Genomic DNA, 20303 nt, shown 5'->3' with positions numbered 1-20303 from the left:
AATATTGATGTGCGTTCTGGCTCATGCACGGTTACGGTAGTAACGGCAGGTGGCGGTAATGTGTTATTCCTCCACTGCGATCCACTGTCAACATAAAGAAGCAGAAGAAGAGAGAACGGGTTTCCGGTACGTCCATGCTGATTCGAAAAACACACAAAAAAATCAGCTTCTCTGATTCTGGATTTATTTTATTAATTTCACCATGTCCATTAAACTAAACGCTCTTTACAGCGACTCATATGTGGATATAAGCCAGTACAGAGACCAGCATTTTAAGGTGAGTGTAATACATGCTATATTTTTAGGATTATTCTTTCCTGTTGATAAGGAGACATAAAACAGTGTAGAATCGCAGGAGTTGTGCAGCGGGATTCACTCTACTTTCTTCTGTGACTAAAAAAAAGAGTAATTTATAGAAGTCTCTAATTCAATATTTATCATATTTTTATTCAAATTTATTAAATATTTGATTATGCATTAAAGCATACGGTTTCCTGTTAAAAAAGTACGTTAGAGACAAGTTTTCTTTTAAATTATTATTATTATTAGGCTAATACTCGTGAAATATATATTCTCCTCACTAAAGCTTTATTTGATCAAAAATAGTAAAAAAAACCCTGTAATATTGTGAAATATTGTTACAATTTAAGTGATCTGTTTTCAATGTGAATACATGTAAATGTAATGTATTCCTGTGATCAAAGCTGAACTTTCATCATCATTACTCCAGTCTTTTCTGATTATTATCAGTGTTGAGAACAGATGTGCTGCATAATCATTTTGTAAATTGCAATAGTGTCGTTTTCTGGGATTCCTTCAACATTTATCAGAAATATAAATATGTTGCAGAATCAATTATTTACTGTCGTTTTTGATCAATTTAGAGTGTCCTCGCTGTATAGAGTATTAATGTCCTCAATGACGGGGCATCAGAGCAGTGGTGTGAGCAGATCTCTCTCCTCTCCGCAGGGTAACCGCTACGAGCAGGAGAAGCTGCTGAAGCAGAGCTCCACGCTGTACGTGGGGAACCTGTCCTTCTACACCACAGAGGAGCAGGTGTACGAGCTCTTCGCCAAGAGCGGAGACGTCAAGAGGATCGTCATCGGCCTCGACAAAGTCAAGAAGACCGCCTGTGGCTTCTGTTTCGTCGAGTATCCTTCTCATTCACGACCAGTGCTATGACATCTGAACATGTGAGCCTTAAAGGGATAGTTCACACAAAAATGAAAATTAGCCCATGATTTACTCACCCTCAAGCCATCCTAGGTGTGTATGACCTTCTTCTTTAGACAAATACAATTGGAGTTATATTAAAAAATGTCCTGGCTCTTCCAAGCTTTATAATGGCAGTGAATGGGCACTATTTTTAGAAGTCCATAAAAGTGCATCCATCCATCATAAAAGTGCATCCATCCGTCATAAAAGTGCATCCATCCGTCATAAAAGTGCATCTATCCATCATAAAAGTGCATCTATCCATCATAAAAGTGCATCTATCCATCATAAAAGTGCATCTATCCATCATAAAAGTGCATCTATCCATCATAAAAGTGCATCTGTCCGTCATAAAAGTGCATCTATCCATCATAAAAGTGCATCTGTCCGTCATAAAAGTGCATCTATCCATCATAAAAGTGCATCCATCCATCATAAAAGTGCATCTATCCATCATAAAAGTGCATCTATCCGTCATAAAAGTGCATCTGTCCGTCATAAAAGTGCATCTATCCATCATAAAAGTGCATCTATCCATTATAAAAGTGCATCTATCCATGATAAAAGTGCATCAATCCATCATAGAAGTGCATCTATCCATGATAAAAGTGTATCTATCCATCATAAAAGTGCATCTATCCATGATAAAAGTGTATCTATCCATCATTAAAGTGCATCTATTCATGATAAAAGTGCATCTGTCCATGATAAAAGTGTATCTATCCATCATAAAAGTGCATCTGTCCATGATAAAAGTGCATCTATCCATGATAAAAGTGCATCTGTCCATGATAAAAGTGCATCTATCCATCATAAAAGTGCATCTATCCATCATAAAAGTGCATCTATCCATCATAAAAGTGCATCTATGGATGATAAAAGTGTATCTATCCATCATTAAAGTGCATCTATCCATGATAAAAGTGCATCTGTCCATGATAAAAGTGCATCTATCCATCATAAAAGTGCATCTGTCCATCATAAAAGTGCATCTATCCATCATAAAAGTGCATCTATGGATGATAAAAGTGCATCTATCCATCATAAAAGTGCATCTATGGATGATAAAAGTGCATCTATCCATCATAAAAGTGCATCTATCCATCATAAAAGTGCATCTATCCATCATAAAAGTGCATCTATCCATCATAAAAGTGCATCTATCCATGATAAAAGTGCATCTATGGATGATAAAAGTGCTCGACATGGCTCTCCGGGGGTTAATAAAGCCCTTCTGAAGTGAAACGATGCGTTTGTGTAAGAAAAATATCCATATTTAAAACTTTATTGACTAAAATAATGAGCTTCTTACAAAAAATAATGCTCATTCTCTGCCATTATAAAGCTTGGAAGAGCCAGGACATTTATCAATATAACTCCGACTGTACTCGTCTGAAAGAAGAATGTCATATACACCTAGGATGGCTTGAGGGAGAGTAAATCATGGGGTGATTTTCATTATTTGTGTGTGAACTGTCCCTTTAAGGCCTGTTCACACTGAGAACAATAACTATCAAAAGAACTATAATAATAGATGTTCTCAGCTCTGACTCTTGCAGGATGTGTTAATGGCTCAAAGTCCTCTTATATGGCAAAAGTTCACAGGAAAAAGTTCACAGTTAAAATTTGGTGCACTCTCTTATCAGTGTTGGAGATTAGTGATCTAATTCCTTATGATATCAAAATCTTTGACCATGTTTCATTTTGGTCCGAGACCGTATGAATAGTGTTCTTTAACGCTGATGTGAAGGTACTACACTCGAGCCGATGCCGAGAACGCCATGAGGTTTGTGAACGGCACGAGGCTGGACGACCGCATCATCCGCACGGACTGGGACGCGGGCTTTAAAGAGGGACGCCAGTACGGCCGGGGCAAGTCCGGCGGCCAGGTCAGCGCAGCATCACATTAGTGCATTATATTTCAGGAATATTGTGTCCTATGGAGCCCCTAGAGGGACATGTGATGGGGAAATATGAAACGGGAGGAAAAAATTAATTTCAATGCTTTTGCGTTCAGAGAAACTTGAGTTCTGTGCGATTCTCCAGGAACGCAAAACACTTGTGAGAGGTACCAGTAGCACCTCACTGCAGTACACGAGATCCAGGGGGCGGAGTTGGATCCAGATCTAAGGGGTGGAGATGGGTAGGTTTAGGTATGTAAGGTGGGAGGAGTTGGATCTGGATCCAACTCCTCCCCCTGGATTTCATGTTCTGCAGTGAGGACCATCTTGAGAGTACGGAAAGCCCTCAGCATGTCCCTTCAGGGCCTCCGTATGCTTCTGTACAGGAGTGTGCTTTTAGATGAGTGTTTCTAGCACAGTGACGTCGTCCTGACTCCATTTTCATGCTTCCATTCGGGATTCTTTTCTTTTTTCTAGCCTTAATTTGTCTATTCAATTAACATCAAGTATTGGTTATGTCCCCGTTTGGCCTCCACTGTACATGTAGCATCATCATGTGATCCTGTGTTTAATGTGTGCACCTGTTACCAGCCCGAGTGTTTTCCTCAGCCCAGTGTGTGTGTGTGTGCAGGTGCGAGATGAATACCGGCAGGACTACGACCCCGCCAGAGGGGGTTATGGGAAGCTGGTGCAGAAAGCTTGAACACTGACCGGATCGTGACGAGACCAGAGGCCGTCAGAAGTGTTAGATTTGGGATGTGCAGTAACGGATCGAGGATGTGTGTGTGTGTGTGTGATGTACATATTAGAGTTTAGTGCTGTATGAATGTCCATGCCTGAAACTCATCTAGTCTGGCATTTGTAGTTCTTCTTTTTTTCTTTTTCTTTTTTTAAATAAATGCCTTTTTATAAACTCTGCCTTGTGTTTGTCTTTAGATGAAGCCAGTGTCCAAATCTTGTGATTCCCAGTGAATCTAGTCTAGTCTGGTCTGATGACATGATGCTCATAACTGGAACACAAGAGAGTGAACTTCCAGATCAGCTTTGATGTTAAAATTCATCACATTTTGGACAGTAATAACTGCACAACTCTTTGCATCAATCTCAATCATTAACATGTGTGATAGAGCTGCACGATTACCAGGGGCCGGTTTCACAAAGCTACTTTAGACCGGTCTATAGTGTTAGACAAGTCTATAATGTGCTCATAGACTAGGCTAAAGCAAGTTAGACTGTTTCACAAAAATAAAGACTGACTTAATTTAGACCCCTAACCCCCAGGCTAACTCAGGTCTAAGACTCTGTTACCTTGGCAACCAGCAGTAACAATCAGTTACATTACAAACAGCCAAAAGAAAAGGGAAAATGGCTCATAAATTAAACATTTCTTCTTGTTACTACATTCTCTGCTAAATTCCCCAAGTAAAATGTCCTTGTAACTGTTACACTCCTCCAACAGACACATATTCTCCGCTGGGGTAAACTGCACTGAGCGGTTGAATGCGCTTACTCGATCCGCCATGTTTTTTTGTTTTGAAAAGTGTCTTATTTTACCCAGAATGCATTGCAGTGTAGTCCTACTTAAGATAGTCAGAGTCTTAAGTGCTTTGTGCAACGGTCTCTGATTTAGATGTCTATCTGAAGTCTGACTATCTACTATATCTAAGCCATAGTCAAAGTCTATCTTTGTGAAACCGGCCACTGTTAAAAGATGCCGGTCTCGATTCAAAGTCAAGTCAAGTCATTTTCATTTATATAGCGCTTTTAACAATGTAGATTGTCTCAAAGCAGCTTTACAGAGATAAATGTATAATTTAACACAAGATTGTTTTGGCTTTATAGCGGTTCTTTAATAAAGTTATTTTCCAGCTAAAGTTAGTTTTGATTGATTCGCTTCCGTCGCAACGATCATTTGTTTCCAAACTAGGGCCGCCGAGACGACACCATTCTCTCTACACAGACTTTAAACGCGAACCTGTGAGAAACGCTGATGGCGTTCAGATGCGCATTAAGAACGGGTTCTATAGTTATGTGCGTTTGAATATATGTGTGCAGGTTTGGAATTCCCTACAAACCAAACCTAAACAAATTACTGGTGTTTCCTTATAGTTTTGATTCAGAATTTTATTTTATTTTATCAATTCGGGGTAGATACGCAAATTGAGTTTTCCCGACGACGCGTTATCTGGAGAGTGGGAAAGGGATCCTCCATAGGGAGAGACTAGTTGGCACTTCAGCACTGCGTTGACATCGGGTCCAGGCGAAGGTCCTTCATCAGATCTGGATACGGCCTGGATCCGGCAGGCTGCGGGAAAACCTTGGGATAAACATAGACACTAAAATTAGCGTAGATGCCATTCTTCTCATGATGTAACGAGTACATCAGGATTTATGGGAAGTGTTCCCGGTTCCGGCTGATCTAATCTATGCAGCCTAATATTGAATTATAGAAGTCTATAATGTATTATGTGAACGCTATGTCAAAGAGATGTGTCTTTAATCTAGATTTGAACTGACAGAGTGTGTCTGCTTCCCGGACAATGGTAGGAAGGCTGTTCCAAAGTTTTGGTGCTAAATAGGAGAAGGATCTACCGCCAGCAGTCGATTTAGATATTCTAGGTATTATCAACTGGCCGGAATTTTGAGATCGCAATAGACGTGAAGGACTATAATGCGTTAAGAGCTCGCTCAAGTACTGCGGAGCTAAACCATTTAGTGCTTTATAAGTAATCAGCAATATTTTAAAATTGATGCGATGTTTAATAGGGAGCCAGTGCAGTGTTGACAGAACCGGGCTAATATGCTCATACTTCCTGGTTCTGGTAAGAACTCGAGCTGCTGCGTTTTGAACTAGCTGTAGTTTGTTTATTAAGCGTGCAGGGCAACCACCCAGTAGAGCATTACAATAATCTAGCCTTGAGGTCATGAATGCATGGACTAATTGTTCCGCATTTGTCAATGAGAGCATATGACGTAATTTAGATATATTTTTAAGATGGAAAAATGCGGTTTTACAGATACTAGACAAGTGACTTTCAAATGAAAGATTGGAAAGTCACGTGTCTAGTATCTGTAAAACCGCATTTTTCCATTCAAACACCCAGGCGATCTTATTCTTATTCCTAAATGACAGGATTCGTCTGTGTTTCAGTCAGATTCACAAACACACAGTCTCATTATTTCTGTCTTACAGTCATTTATATGATCACAGAAGTGCTGGGATGAAAGTTTATAGTTCAGATATAAACACTGATGTCTATGATAGCGATCAAATCAGCTTTTTAAAGTAACATGACATCGTTACACCAGTAGGTGGCGACAAGAGACTGAATCATTCAAGAGATTCTTCAAGATTGTCTGTTCAGAATCATAGGAGAATCGTGATCTTTATTTGAAACAAATTTAGCGTTAAGTTTCATGGTAAAGCTGTACGATTCTGGATAAATTTAAAATGGCCATTTTGCAAGCAAAATCTTTAACCCCTTTTCAGCGCTGCGCTCGTTATCTTTTGACTTCCGGTCTGTATTTTCACAGCGATTTTGCGTGTTTATGAATGAACGGCTCATTTTAAAATCTTATCCGGTCGACTGACATTTGTGGAGTCATCTGCTTTAAACATTACAGTCCTCATGATAACTTTAGTTAACTTTACATTAAGTATATCCACTTCAAAAGCGAATTACTCCTGGACAGCAGCGCCATAGAAACATACAGAGCAAAAACGGAAGTTAAAAGACAATATTCTAAAGATGGCGGCGCCCTCGTTTCTCTGGCGCATAAGGTCTTACAGCCGTTCTGATGTATATAAAACTATTGAATTACTAAAAAGGAGGATTCTAAACCATTATTAGTAACAGGGTTGCAATAATTGAAAGCACATTTACACAGACCTCCTGAGGTAGACAATTCCAAAAGGTTGCGTGCTTCCTTTATATATGCATATTTACACACAATGACAGACACAGAACTGGTTATTAAACATGTATTTTTAAATAATGATGAAACTAGTAGTCAGAAACTCCGTCTGAGGTTATGATGTGTTGGTAAATTTCAAGTAACTAAAATGACAGTATCGCTCTTGAACGATGGGATCACTGACAAAAGTATAAAGCTACTATTCAGACACTGTTGTACCAAACTGCATCACAAGGTAGAAAACGCTCCTCACACAGAACTAATGATGATGATGATGATGATGATGATGATGAGACTCACAACCGCAACAATCAACAGTCTGAAGGCGTCTTCAGCGTTTGTTTTAACCGGTGATTTCTTCAGATCAGTCTTCACGATTAAGAAAAAGAAAAGAGTATAAATAAAAGGCAGAAACCTGCAGCTTTCACTGCAACAAACTCTGTGCTCATTTTACAAATGACCTTTAACTGACTTCAATTAATGACAAATCTACATGCTACAAAAACCATTTTAACCGCTGACACGGTTTAGAAAAACAACGGAGAGTGCTCAGAAGTGAGAGAACAGCAGTTCAACAACGAAACGCTCAAATAATGCCTGGGTTTACAGCAAGCGGCCTGATATTAAGCATCGATCCTGAGGCTTTTTCATTTCAAAAGCCCACAGTACATCTGGGAACGTAATTTGAAGTTGATCAAATGTTAACAAAGCAAAATCTGGTCCAGGACAAACTAAATTCGCTTTCAAGTTACAAGCTTGACTGTACAAGTATAATTCTCATGTTTAACAGTACATTCATTAAGAGCCTTTATAAAAGCGTCTTGTACCTCAACAACGGCGTGACATTTATACTCTATAAAAGCAGAAACTAAAAGAAACCTGATGGAAACACATAGTCTGTGTCATGGCTGTGTTATAAAGATGCAAGGATGAATGGCAATACATGAGATTTTAAAACAAGTAAAAAAAAACAAAAAAAAAACATAATATCCACACGCTTGTGAGGTCTTGAATCTTTGTGGTTGCCAGTAAACGATTTCTCCACCGCCGAGGATTTCCTCGTTTGTCAACATCACATGTTCTCTGAGAAGCCGTCACAGCCTTCGTTGAACTCCAGGTCGAGGACGCTGGGAAAAAGGCGTATCTGTCAAGCGGAGAGGTAAACGCACCCTGAAAGAAAATCCAGCAAGCCGTCCCACTGTTTTGACAGGCTCATGTATTGGGAATTTCCAGCTTTGCCTGATCAAAACGTTTGGATTTGTGTGTCTTGCCCGTTCCTGCGTGTTGTGTTCCTCATCCGGACGCGAGTCCGAGTCTTTAGGTCTATGTGGGTTTGTCTGTGCTTGAACAGTCAGACAGTGTGCAGTCGCAGAGCTCCCGGTAGATCCTCTTGCGGACTCGAGGCATGTCCTCTTGAGTGAACAGCAGCGGCTTCATGAACGCCAGGCACTTGCAGTACTGAAAAAGGAAAACCAAAATCTCATATTATGTTGAGTCATTTCATAATAGATCAGAATAAATACTTTAACACAAAACCCCCTCTTCTTTAAGCCCAGAGTATACTCCTGTTGAGGCGGTCGATAACCTGCACTACCCCTCCTGGTCTACAGGAGGCAGTACCACCAGTTATAACCCATATCTTTATAATCTTTTAGGCTACAGTACAGATGCAGATATTTCTAACCTCCTCGCACAATCTCTCATCCACATCCACTGTTGCTGTAGCTTGCATGCGCGTGGTTTGTGGACCCTAGCGTACGCTTAGAAAGTGCAGTGTACTTTGGGTGGCCTTGTTCACACCAGCTGTTGTTTGGTCAAAAACTACAGACAGGTTTTAAGTGTCCCTGTATATGTTTTTTTGAGTATTTACTAGTATGCATGTGTAATAGAGCTGTTTGTGGATGTAAACGGTCTGCAAAGTTTTAAAGATCACAGTGCAGATTCTGCTAAAAGAAAGAAGTGATTCTGAACTGAAACGAGTCGTCAGTAGTTCCAGTCTCACTTCCTGATGAGCCTGCGAACGACGCCTCCTTTGACCCTTAATCCCTGTAGTTGTGGCTGAGACTGCAAAATGCAAATCCACTTTGCATGAACTTCAAAAGGATGAGATTGATACATTAAAAATGTCGTTATTGTTTATGTTCGTATCACTGTGTATCAAGTACTGAGGAAAATCATGGTAATGGTCGTTTGGTTTCCGACACATACTGTAAGCGATCGGCCAATCACAACAGTCTGGGTCAGTAGACTGGACCATCTGACCAATCAGAGCAGAGTAGACCAATCACAACAGACTGGGCCATCTGACCAATCAGAGCAGAGTAGACCAATCACAACAGACTGGGTCATCTGACCAATCAGAGCAGAGTAGACCAATCGCAACAGACTGGGTCATCTGACCAATCAGAACAGAGTAGACCAATCACAACAGACTGGACCATCTGACCAATCAGAGCAGAGTAGACCAATCACAACAGACTGGGCCATCTGACTAATCAGAGCAGAGTAGACCAATCACAACAGACTGGGTCATCTGACCAATCAGAGCAGAGTAGACCAATCGCAACAGACTGGGTCATCTGACCAATCAGAACAGAGTAGACCAATCACAACAGACTGGGTCATCTGACCAATCAGAGCAGAGTAGACCAATCGCAACAGACTGGATCATCTGACCAATCAGAGCAGAGTAGACCAATCACACTGACTGGGTCATCTGACCAATCAGAGCAGAGTAGACCAATCAAACTGACTGGGTCATCTGACCAATCAGAGCAGACCAATCACAACAGACTGGATCATCTGACCAATCAGAGCAGAGTACACCAATCACAACAGACTGAGCCATCTGACCAATCAGAGCAGAGTAGACCAATCACAACAGACTGGGTCATCTGACCAATCAGAGCAGAGTAGACCAATCACAACAGACTGGATCATCTGACCAATCAGAGCAGAGTACACCAATCACAACAGACTGGGCCATCTGACCAATCAGAGCAGAGTAGACCAATCACAACAGACTGGGTCATCTGACCAATCAGAGCAGACCAATCACAACAGACTGGGCCATCTGACCAATCAGAGCAGAGTAGACCAATCACAACAGACTGGATCATCTGACCAATCAGAGCAGAGTACACCAATCACAACAGACTGGGCCATCTGACCAATCAGAGCAGAGTAGACCAATCACAACAGACTGGGTCATCTGACCAATCAGAGCAGAGTAGACCAATCACAACAGACTGGGTCATCTGACCAATCAGAGCAGAGTAGACCAATCACAACAGACTGGGTCATCTGACCAATCAGAGCAGAGTAGACCAATCACAACAGACTGGGTCATCTGACCAATCAGAGCAGAGTAGACCAATCACAACAGACTGGGCCATCTGACCAATCAGAGCAGACTGGATCATCTGACCAATCAGAGCAGAGTAGGCTCATGGAAAGAGCTCTTCGAATCTTAAATGAACCGGTTTCAGACTCTGATGTTCAGTGTATATTATGAGAAAATGTATGTGTTTTTTATTTTATACTTTTGACGCTACTGTATGAGATTCCAAAACAAAATCAGGAACCTTGAAAATATCATAATAGGGGCACTTTTATGAAAACACAACCAAACAGTAGTTTTATGTAACAGCATCGGTCCTGGACATGTGACCAAAAACGGGAATCGTATCGGTTGGCCATATCAATTATGTGAACAGGCCTTTACCTTTTTTTTGTGCATTATTTCTGTCTTTGTCGCCCTTGCACACCGTAAAGCAGTCCTGCCCACTGATCGCCATGCACACACAACCACTTAATTACAGCAAAATCACATGCACGGCATGTGTGTATAATAACATTATCCTCCTTATATTATAATCATTAGAAGCACAAGGTGTACTTGCTGCCTAACACACTCCTCATGTCTGCTTAACCTAACCACATCACTTGTTGAGTTATATTAAGCTGTAATATGTGACCCTGGACCACAAAACCAGTCACACGGGTCACAGTTTTGAAATTGAGATCTATACATCATCTGAAAGCTCCATTGATGTGTGGTTTATTAGGATAGGACAATATTTGGACGAGATACAACTATTGAACATCTGGAATCTGAGGGTGCAAAACAATCAAAATATTGAGAGTCCATTTATGTTCACGACTGTGCCGCATTCACTCACAGAAATACATGTTTTATATATTTACGGTAGGAAATTTACTAAATATCTTCATGGAACATGATCTTTACTGTAATATCCTAATGATTTTTGGCATTAGCGATCGTTTTTGACCCATACAATGTATTATTGGCTATTGCCACAAATATACCCGTGTGCCATGTGACTGGTCATGTGATCCAGGGTCACACATACGGACATTAGTTTGCCACACTCATCTCAAGCTGATAACTGAACACTTCCTGACTGTATCATTGAAACAAGCTGACATGTATCGTGAAAAGCGCTACAGAAATAAACTTAAATTTAATATATCATGACCCCCCCCGCCCTACTGTACGCAAACTCTTACCTCCAAGACGAAAACCCCACAGTCGTTGTCGTTCTTCTGCTGAGGAATGGTCTGTGGAGAGAACAAAGCACAGATGAAGCTCTCACTGTGTTCATCCAGAACATCCGAACACAGTGGTTTAGGTGAGCTCACGTCACAGACCTTGTTGACCACCATCTTCCAGCCCTTCTGAAAGACCAGCTGCTTCTTCTCTTTCGCTTCTGCCAGGATGTACTTGAGGATGTTCTGTGGGAAGAGTCACACGTCAGCTCGATTGTGAGGATCTCTATCTAAACCACACTGCAAACGCACTCACGTCCACAGCGAACTTGAAGAGGATGCCCTGCGAGTCGTAGAAGTTGATGTTCTGCTTGGAGACGTCCACGGTTATGAGCGACCAGTGGATCTCCAGGTGAAGGGGAATCAGAATCAGTGTCTTAGAAAACAGATCAACCTGAGGACAGTAAGACACATCAGACACTCTCCGGCATCATTCGGAGACACGATTCAGGGTCTTTTGTCCATGCAATGGAAATCTCTCTCGTGTTCCTCAACAGAAAGAAAGCCTTCCGGGTTTGGAACGACATGAGAGTGAGTAAATGATGACAGTTCATTTCTGGGTGATCTATCCCTTTAAGCACGTCCGTTTACTGAGCATTTGACGGAAAAATAACAAAAATGTGACTTGTAGGAAATGTACCGATATCAAGCACTAAACAAACACAAATGAGATGCCCTTTTTTTCAGGTTGGATCAATATGTGATGTTTTTGCATTTACCTTTTTGGTCCACCGTCTCACGCCTTCATAACCTTTTGCTACAAACTGTCGGTAAAAAAAACTGTTGAAGAAATGAACCTAGAAAAGGACAGATAAACAATGGATTTTTAGGAGAAATGATATGCAATGATGATTCATTTGCAACATAAGAGCCTCACCAGGACAATTTCAAAAGGTTTTGTTGTTTTTGTTAAACGCACTGAAACCCCAGAACCAGGAGCCACGCTTTTACTGTATCGCCTCTAGAAAACATACCTGTATTAATCTAGTCGGCTTCAAGTTGGACGTGTGAATTTGCCAAAATATCGCTAATTTGACTAAATGCACTTTACAATCTTTAAGCAATGTCACACTCTCAGTCGCGCTGCTGTTAAAGTTGAGTAATTAACATTTTGGACACCATATTGTAACGCACACACACACTGCTTTGACCAGCAGCCATATCACCCTGTAGCCCAAGACTGGTTGCCCACTGAAGCTAAGCAGGGCTGAGCCTGGTTAGTACCTGGATGGGAGACCTCCTGAGAAAACCAGGTTGCTGCTGGAAGAGGTGTTAGTGAGGCCAGCAGGGGGTGCTCACCCTGTGGTCTGTGTGGGTCCTAATGCCCCAGTATAGTGACGGGGACACTATACTGCCAAAAGAGCACCGTCCTTCAGATGAGACGTTAAACCGAGGTCCTGACTCGCTGTGGTCATTAAAAATCCCAGGATGTCCTTCGAAAAAGAGTAGGGGTGTAACCCCGGCATCCTGGCCAAATTTGCCCCTTGGCCTCTGTCCATCATGGCCTCCTAATCATCCCCATATACTGATTGGCGTCATCACTGTCTCCTCTCCACCAGTAAGCTGGTGTGTGGTGGGCGTTCTGGCGCAATATGGCTGCCGTCGCATCATCCAAGTGGATGCTGCACATTGGTGGTGGTTGAGGAGATTCCCCCATCTATGTAAAGCGCTTTGAGGTCTCAGAAAAAGCGCTATATAAATGTAACGAAACGAAACGAACTGTGACACACAGGTCTGTTAACTTAAGCAATACTTTCAATAAGGTAGTCTAATATTTTTCTGACTAACAAATTACTGACACAGTAAAGGCAGTGTTGGGGAGTAGTTAACTACAAGTAGCGACGCTACTAACTTAACTACATTTTTCAGTAGCTTGGCAGTAGCTCAGTTGCTTTTTAAACAGTGTAGCTTTTCCAGTAGCTAACTACTTTTTGCAGCAAGTAGCGGTGTAGCGCGAGCAAAAGCTACATTGCATTTTGTTGTCGAGCCTGCGCGAATCAATGCGATGCAAGGATATTCTTCTTCTTGTTAGATTACAAACAAATTTTTTGCCATTACCGCCACCTGTTGTTTAATCACGCATCTTGCGGCTAACGGTTCACTGACGTACAGAAGTGGGTTGACACACCCATATTATCCATGATGGAGCAAGACGATATTTGAGTGTTGTGTGTAATAAAACAATACTCTTTGAAATCATAATTGTATTGCATTGTTTTAAACACTAAATATTTTACTTAAAACATTCCTCAGACACTTATTCAGTTATTTATAATATACGTTGTTCAAAAAAAATCTAAAGTAGTTTCAATGTAGCTAGCTACTTTTTGATAGTAACTTGTAGTGTAGCTAACTACTTTTCCAAAAGGGTAGCTTGACTGTAGTTTAACTACTTTAACTTACGAGTAGCTTGTAGCTTGTCAAACTACAGTTTCAGAGTAGCTTCCCCAACACTGAGTAAAGGGTAGATTTAAATAAAGAAAACGAAATTTAAATAAAGAAAAACGAATTTTAAATAAAGAAAAACAAAATTTAAATAAAACAAAATTTAAATAAAAAAAACGAAATTTAAATAAAGAAAAACAATTTAAATAAAGAAAAACAATTTAAATAAAGAAAACGAAATTTAAATAAAGAAAAACAAAATTTAAATAAAGAAAAACGAAATTTAAATAAAGAAAACGAAATTTAAATAAAGAAAAACTAAATTTAAATAAAGAAAAACGAAATTTAAATAAAGAAAAACGAAATTTAAATAAAGAAAACGAAATTTAAATAAAGAAAAACGAAATTTAAATAAAGAAAAACGAAATTTAAATAAAGAAAAACGAAATTTAAATAAAGAAAAACGAAATTTAAATAAAGAAAACAAAATTTAAATAAAGAAAAACGAAATTTAAATAAAGAAAAACGAAATTTAAATAAAGAAAAACGACATTAAGTTAAATTAAAAACGAGATTAATTTAGATTGATAATAACGGGTAAAAAGGCTAATACATTTTGTTTCTATTATTCTATTTTCCACAATGCCAAAGCAACGCAGCTTAACCCAAAACACAAGCTCAGGCATGCACTTCTGTCCACACACACTCCGCTGTTCTCATGCACTTCTGTCCACACACACTCCGCTGTTCTCATGCACTTCTGTCCACACACACTCCGCTGTTCTCATGCACTTCTGTCCACACACACTCCGCTGTTCTCATGCACTTCTGTCCACACACACTCCGCTGTTCTCATGCACTTCTGTCCACACACACTCCGCTGTTCTCATGCACTTCTGTCCACACACACTCCGCTGTTCTCATGCACTTCTGTCCACACACACTCCGCTGTTCTCATGCACTTCTGTCCACACACACTCCGCTGTTCTCATGCACTTCTGTCCACACACACTCCGCTGTTCTCATGCACTTCTGTCCACACACACTCCGCTGTTCTCATGCACTTCTGTCCACACACACTCCGCTGTTCTCATGCACATCTGTCCACACACACTCCGCTGTCCTCATGCACTTCTGTCCACACACACTCCGCTGTTCTCATGCACTTCTGTCCACACACACTCCGCTGTTCTCATGCACTTCTGTCCACACACTCCGCTGTTCTCATGCACTTCTGTCCACACACACTCCGCTGTTCTCATGCACTTCTGTCCACACACACTCCGCTGTTCTCATGCACTTCTGTCCACACACACTCCGCTGTTCTCATGCACTTCTGTCCACACACACTCCGCTGTTCTCATGCACTTCTGTCCACACACTCCGCTGTTCTCATGCGCTTCTGTCCACACACACTCCGCTGTTCTCATGCGCTTCTGTCCACACACACTCCGCTGTTCTCATGCTCTTCTGTCCACACACACACTCCGCTGTTCTCATGCTCTTCTGTCCACACACACTCCGCTGTTCTGCACTTCTGTCCACACACACTCCGCTGTTCTCATGCACTTCTGTCCACACACACTCCGCTGTTCTCATGCACTTCTGTCCACACACACTCCGCTGTTCTCATGCACTTCTGTCCACACACACTCCGCTGTTCTCATGCACTTCTGTCCACACACACTCCGCTGTCCTCATGCGCTTCTGTCCACACACACTCCGCTGTTCTCATGCTCTTCTGTCCACACACACTCCGCTGTCCTCATGCACTTCTGTCCACACACACTCCGCTGTCCTCATGCTCTTCTGTCCACACACACTCCGCTGTTCTCATGCTCTTCTGTCCACACACACTCCGCTGTTCTCATGCACTTCTGTCCACACACACTCCGCTGTTCTCATGCTCTTCTGTCCACACACACTCCGCTGTTCTCATGCACTTCTGTCCACACACACTCCGCTGTTCTCATGCACTTCTGTCCACACACACTCCGCTGTCCTCATGCACTTCTGTCCACACACACTCCGCTGTCCTCATGCACTTCTGTCCACACACACTCCGCTGTTCTCATGCTCTTCTGTCCACACACACTCCGCTGTTCTCATGCTCTTCTGTCCACACACACTCCGCTGTCCTCATGCACTTCTGTCCACACACACTCCGCTGTTCTCATGCTCTTCTGTCCACACACACTCCGCTGTCCTCATGCACTTCTGTCCACACACACTCCGCTGTTCTCATGCTCTTCTGTCCACACACACTCCGCTGTCCTCATGCACTTCTGTCCACACACACTCCGCTGTTCTCATGCTCTTCTGTCCACACACACTCCGCTGTTCTCATGCACTTCTGTCCACACACACTCCGCTGTTCTCATGCTCTTCTGTCCACACACACTCCGCTGTTCTCATGCTCTTCTGTCCACACACACTCCGCTGTCCTCATGCACTTCTGTCCACACACACTCCGCTGTTCTCATGCTCTTCTGTCCACACACACTCCGCTGTTCTCATGCTCTTCTGTCCACACACACTCCGCTGTCCTCATGCACTTCTGTCCACACACACTCCGCTGTTCTCATGCTCTTCTGTCCACACACACTCCGCTGTCCTCATGCACTTCTGTCCACACACACTCCGCTGTTCTGCACTTCTGTCCACACACACTCCGCTGTTCTCATGCTCTTCTGTCCACACACACTCCGCTGTTCTCATGCACTTCTGTCCACACACACACCGCTGTTCTCATGCTCTTCTGTCCACACACACTCCGCTGTTCTCATGCACTTCTGTCCACACACACTCCGCTGTTCTCATGCTCTTCTGTCCACACACACTCCGCTGTTCTCATGCTCTTCTGTCCACACACACTCCGCTGTTCTCCTGCTCTTCTGTCCACACACACTCCGCTGTTCTCATGCTCTTCTGTCCACACACACTCCGCTGTTCTGCGCTCTAGCCAGAGAATACTCCAGTTGCAGGAACACTTCAGCAGGCCAAGAAGCACATATATATTTATTAAGTATAATGAGGCTGGGTTCCTTCAACTGTCCATCCTATTAAAAACGGCTAGGCTATATAAGATAATTGTAAAAAAAGAGTATTGTATTTCACCAGATTTTATAGTGTTGAACATATTCAAGTGCGAATGAGAACCGTTTCGAGGGGAAGCAGGTGTGCAAAGAAAAAAAAAAAAAAAAAAAAAAGAATATTCGAATGTCAAATTTTCAAATCGAATACAAACGAATATTCGGGTCCAGCCCTAGAAAAAACATTGTATGTCTCAGAGCAACACACTAAAGGTGTTTTATTCCTGAATAAATGTGTGTTTTTGAATGAGTCGGATGAGTAAATGATTCAACGACTCAATCATAATACACTTCAGGTCGAAAAGGATGAAAAGAAAGCTCACCACGATCTGTGTGAGATGTGTGAACACACTAGGGCTGGGCCATTTTAAGAAATATTATATTAATAATCGCCTTAAAAATACTGCAATATATGATTATATCGTCGAACCGACGACACATCAGTAAACACACACACACACACACACACCTCGTTCAGTTTGCCCTTTGACTATTATTAAAATGTTAAAAGCTTGATTTACTTTTATTACTTCCTGCTTAAACTAACAGAAAATATGAGTTGTCCTGTTGCTATTAACTTCCAATCTTCAGTGAGACGTTTTATTTACTGTATGAAATGAAATGTATTGTGCGAAGTAGGATAACCCAAGACATACACTGAGAAATGCATTAACACTTTACCTTATGGTTCGTCGCTTCCATGATCAATTCTCCATACATGTTAATCACCTGCAAACACACACACACATATCAACTCCTAGTCCAGGAGACGTGCAAATGCATTTTTCTTGTAAATCCAGATTGAGAAGCCTACCTGATCATTGACCCAGTTTTGGTCATCAAGTGTTGAAAGGTCATCTAAGGTCAAAGTGTGCTTGTTGTAGGTCACTTGGAAGAAATGCATAGGAGCACAAGCCAGCCCGGCCCTGTACTTGGACACTTCTGCTGTTATCAGCTTCATCCTGAACATAAAGAGAAGTAGTGCAAGTATTATTGCAAAATAAAGTTCTCCGATTTTGGTAACAGGTTTTCGGAAAGAAGTCCAAATACATGTGCGTTATGACATTTAGTTTGACCTCCTGAGGTCTCCCTGAAGGTTATATCACATAAACCGTGCCAGAGCTTGAACTTGCCTGTCGCTGAGATCCGACTGAAAGATCTTGTTTAGGTGATCGAGGACATCGGTATCGCTTAACGGGGCGAAGCTGGCGTATTTCCCATAGAACTGCTCAAGGAATTCTGGGAGGGGAGAAAAAGCACGTTCAGTAAGAGAAAACGGCACCAGATCAGCAGGAGCGGTGTGAACACTACCGTGAATGCACTCGACGATGCCCTCGGGGGTGAACTCAGGAGGCGGAGCGGACGCCTGGCCCGTCCCGTCCGTGCACTCGCTCCGGCTCTCCCCGCCGGGGGGTTTGCAGTAGTGGTGGTCCCAGGACGCCTGCTTCACGTGAGTGCACCAGCTCGACGGCTCGGTGTCCATCGCCTCGTTATGAGCGGGAACGTCCGGCTCTGCGCCGGTCGGGGAAGAATCCCAGGGTTTCTTCAGTGTTTGAGAACCGCTCAGCTCTTTGGTGTCACCGGGACGCGTATGCTCACTGTGCTCCGAGCCGTTCACCACGAGCGCGCTCTCACTCGCTCTCTCCGTTTGGGAGAAGTCCGGCTTTCCTCGGGGAGACGGAGCCTCCTCCATCTCAGACACAGTCCCGGCATCCACCGGGTCTAAGGTCACGACCCCTGACGTGCTCACCACCTCCTCCGCCGCCACCTCTTCTTGGCTCACCATGTCCTTCTTCTTGCGTCCGCGTTTCTTGGAGATCTGCTCGTGTCCGGGCGCGTGAGGCTTCCCGTTGGGACCGCAGCAGTCGCACGTCTTCGGCACACGCTTCCTCCTGGAGCGGCCATTCTCAGGCATCTCCCCGGAGCCGGATTCTGCCCGATCGGAGCGGTTCGGTGCCGGGACCCTCATGGCAAACTCTACCCCATTCCTCCCGGGATCCTCTCCACGCTTCTCAGCACGATTCCACCATCGGGAGTCTGGATCCTGGAGTTGGAAATCTGGGCAGTTTGGATGTACTTTTCTAATTTGTACGTTTGAAAGGAAGAAAGAGTAAAACAATCATTAGTGATTTGAGATCAATCTTATGAAAAGTGTGTAACATCAGTATTTTTCAAAGCATAACACATGTCCCATTAAATGTACAGGCCATTCACACACACCAGGTGTAACTCTGCTGAACACGACTTTAATATGCAATTTAAATGTTTCTTATTGTGTCTATTTGTCATTGAAAACTCATCTTGATGGCTTTATGGTCTGTTTATATGCGTATGTTTGTTTTATCGTTTGGAAAAAGTAGATTTTTAATCGCATTTGGCACTTTGACTGTCAATTTTGCTGCTCAGTGCAACTGTCTGCATCTTTTCTAATGAATACATATCATATATACATTTGTTTTCTAATGGTAATCGCATGGAGGCTATATGTCATACAGCATTGTATTTATATGGTATTACCATGGTACATGTTCAAAACACACGGTTTAGTGAGACTTTCATATGGTAATACTTCGTGAGTTTGGTATACACAACGATATATGCTATGAATGATTATTCTAATCGTGTACCATGGGATTTACATGATGATCCAAGGTACTTCACAGAATACCGATGCACTTGTCAGTCAAATCACCGGCAATAACACAATCATTTACAATAATATGAGCTGAATTTTCTGATCGAAACTGAACTGAAATACGAACGCAGAGGAATAACGCCATCATCGAGGTTAAAGGCATAAATAATCTGAGATCTTGATAATCAATGATTCAGAGCAGATCATTTATTCATCAGTCCAGCAAAACCTGCAGTTTATCTGGTGGGAGCCTCGCACACAGAAGAGCGCGGACATCTGTGCTTTACAGCCTCACCGTGTGTCCGTCTCGAGGATGAAGTGCGCAGGACCTTTAAGGCAGTGCGAATTAATTCCGATCAATATTCCTCTATCATTGATATCGATAAAAGTGAGGGTTATCAGGCGTTGTTATGGTCGCAGACCGATCGCGGCGCACTTCGATGACGTCACACGACGTGTTTCAGCGACATCTAGCGGGAAGGAGACATCAACATTGTCCATTAATAATAGGAACTTTTGTAATAGGCCTGCATTAAAGTGCTATTCTTGGATATTTTGAATCTAATTCTTCAAAAGTAAATGTCATAAATG

General features: G+C 42.3%; 2 protein-coding genes across 3 annotated transcripts; one reads left to right on the top strand and one right to left on the bottom strand.

The window, feature by feature from the left end:
• The first annotated feature begins 33 nt into the window (after positions 1-33).
• Positions 34-4032, top strand: ncbp2 (nuclear cap binding protein subunit 2). The gene is made up of 4 exons (XM_084416729.1): positions 34-277; positions 970-1151; positions 2966-3104; positions 3748-4032. The coding sequence occupies exons 1-4, from the start codon at positions 203-205 to the stop codon at positions 3817-3819; spliced, it is 468 nt and encodes a 155-aa protein (XP_084272855.1). The 5' UTR covers positions 34-202; the 3' UTR covers positions 3820-4032.
• Positions 4033-6298: 2266 nt separating this feature from the next.
• Positions 6299-20190, bottom strand: senp5 (SUMO specific peptidase 5). Of its 2 annotated transcripts, XM_084416156.1 has the most exons (10): positions 20008-20190; positions 18389-19158; positions 18211-18316; positions 17892-18039; positions 17759-17806; positions 12320-12397; positions 11857-11994; positions 11703-11786; positions 11562-11612; positions 6299-8489 (listed from the first exon to the last, which is right to left on the bottom strand). In XM_084416156.1, the coding sequence occupies exons 2-10, from the start codon at positions 19044-19046 to the stop codon at positions 8355-8357; spliced, it is 1446 nt and encodes a 481-aa protein (XP_084272282.1). In that variant the 5' UTR covers positions 19047-19158; positions 20008-20190; the 3' UTR covers positions 6299-8354. The 2 variants fall into 2 exon arrangements, with proteins under 2 accessions (XP_084272282.1, XP_084272283.1); XM_084416157.1 differs by lacking the exon at positions 20008-20190 and having other exon boundaries at positions 6472-8489; positions 18389-19193.
• Positions 20191-20303: the final 113 nt, after the last annotated feature.

The sequence above is a fragment of the Rutilus rutilus genome (genome assembly GCF_951802725.1).
Source record: "Rutilus rutilus genome assembly, chromosome: 8".
Taxonomy (NCBI): domain Eukaryota; kingdom Metazoa; phylum Chordata; class Actinopteri; order Cypriniformes; family Leuciscidae; genus Rutilus; species Rutilus rutilus.
Note: the sequence above shows the minus strand (reverse complement) of the source record. Positions and strands in the feature narration are given on the sequence as shown.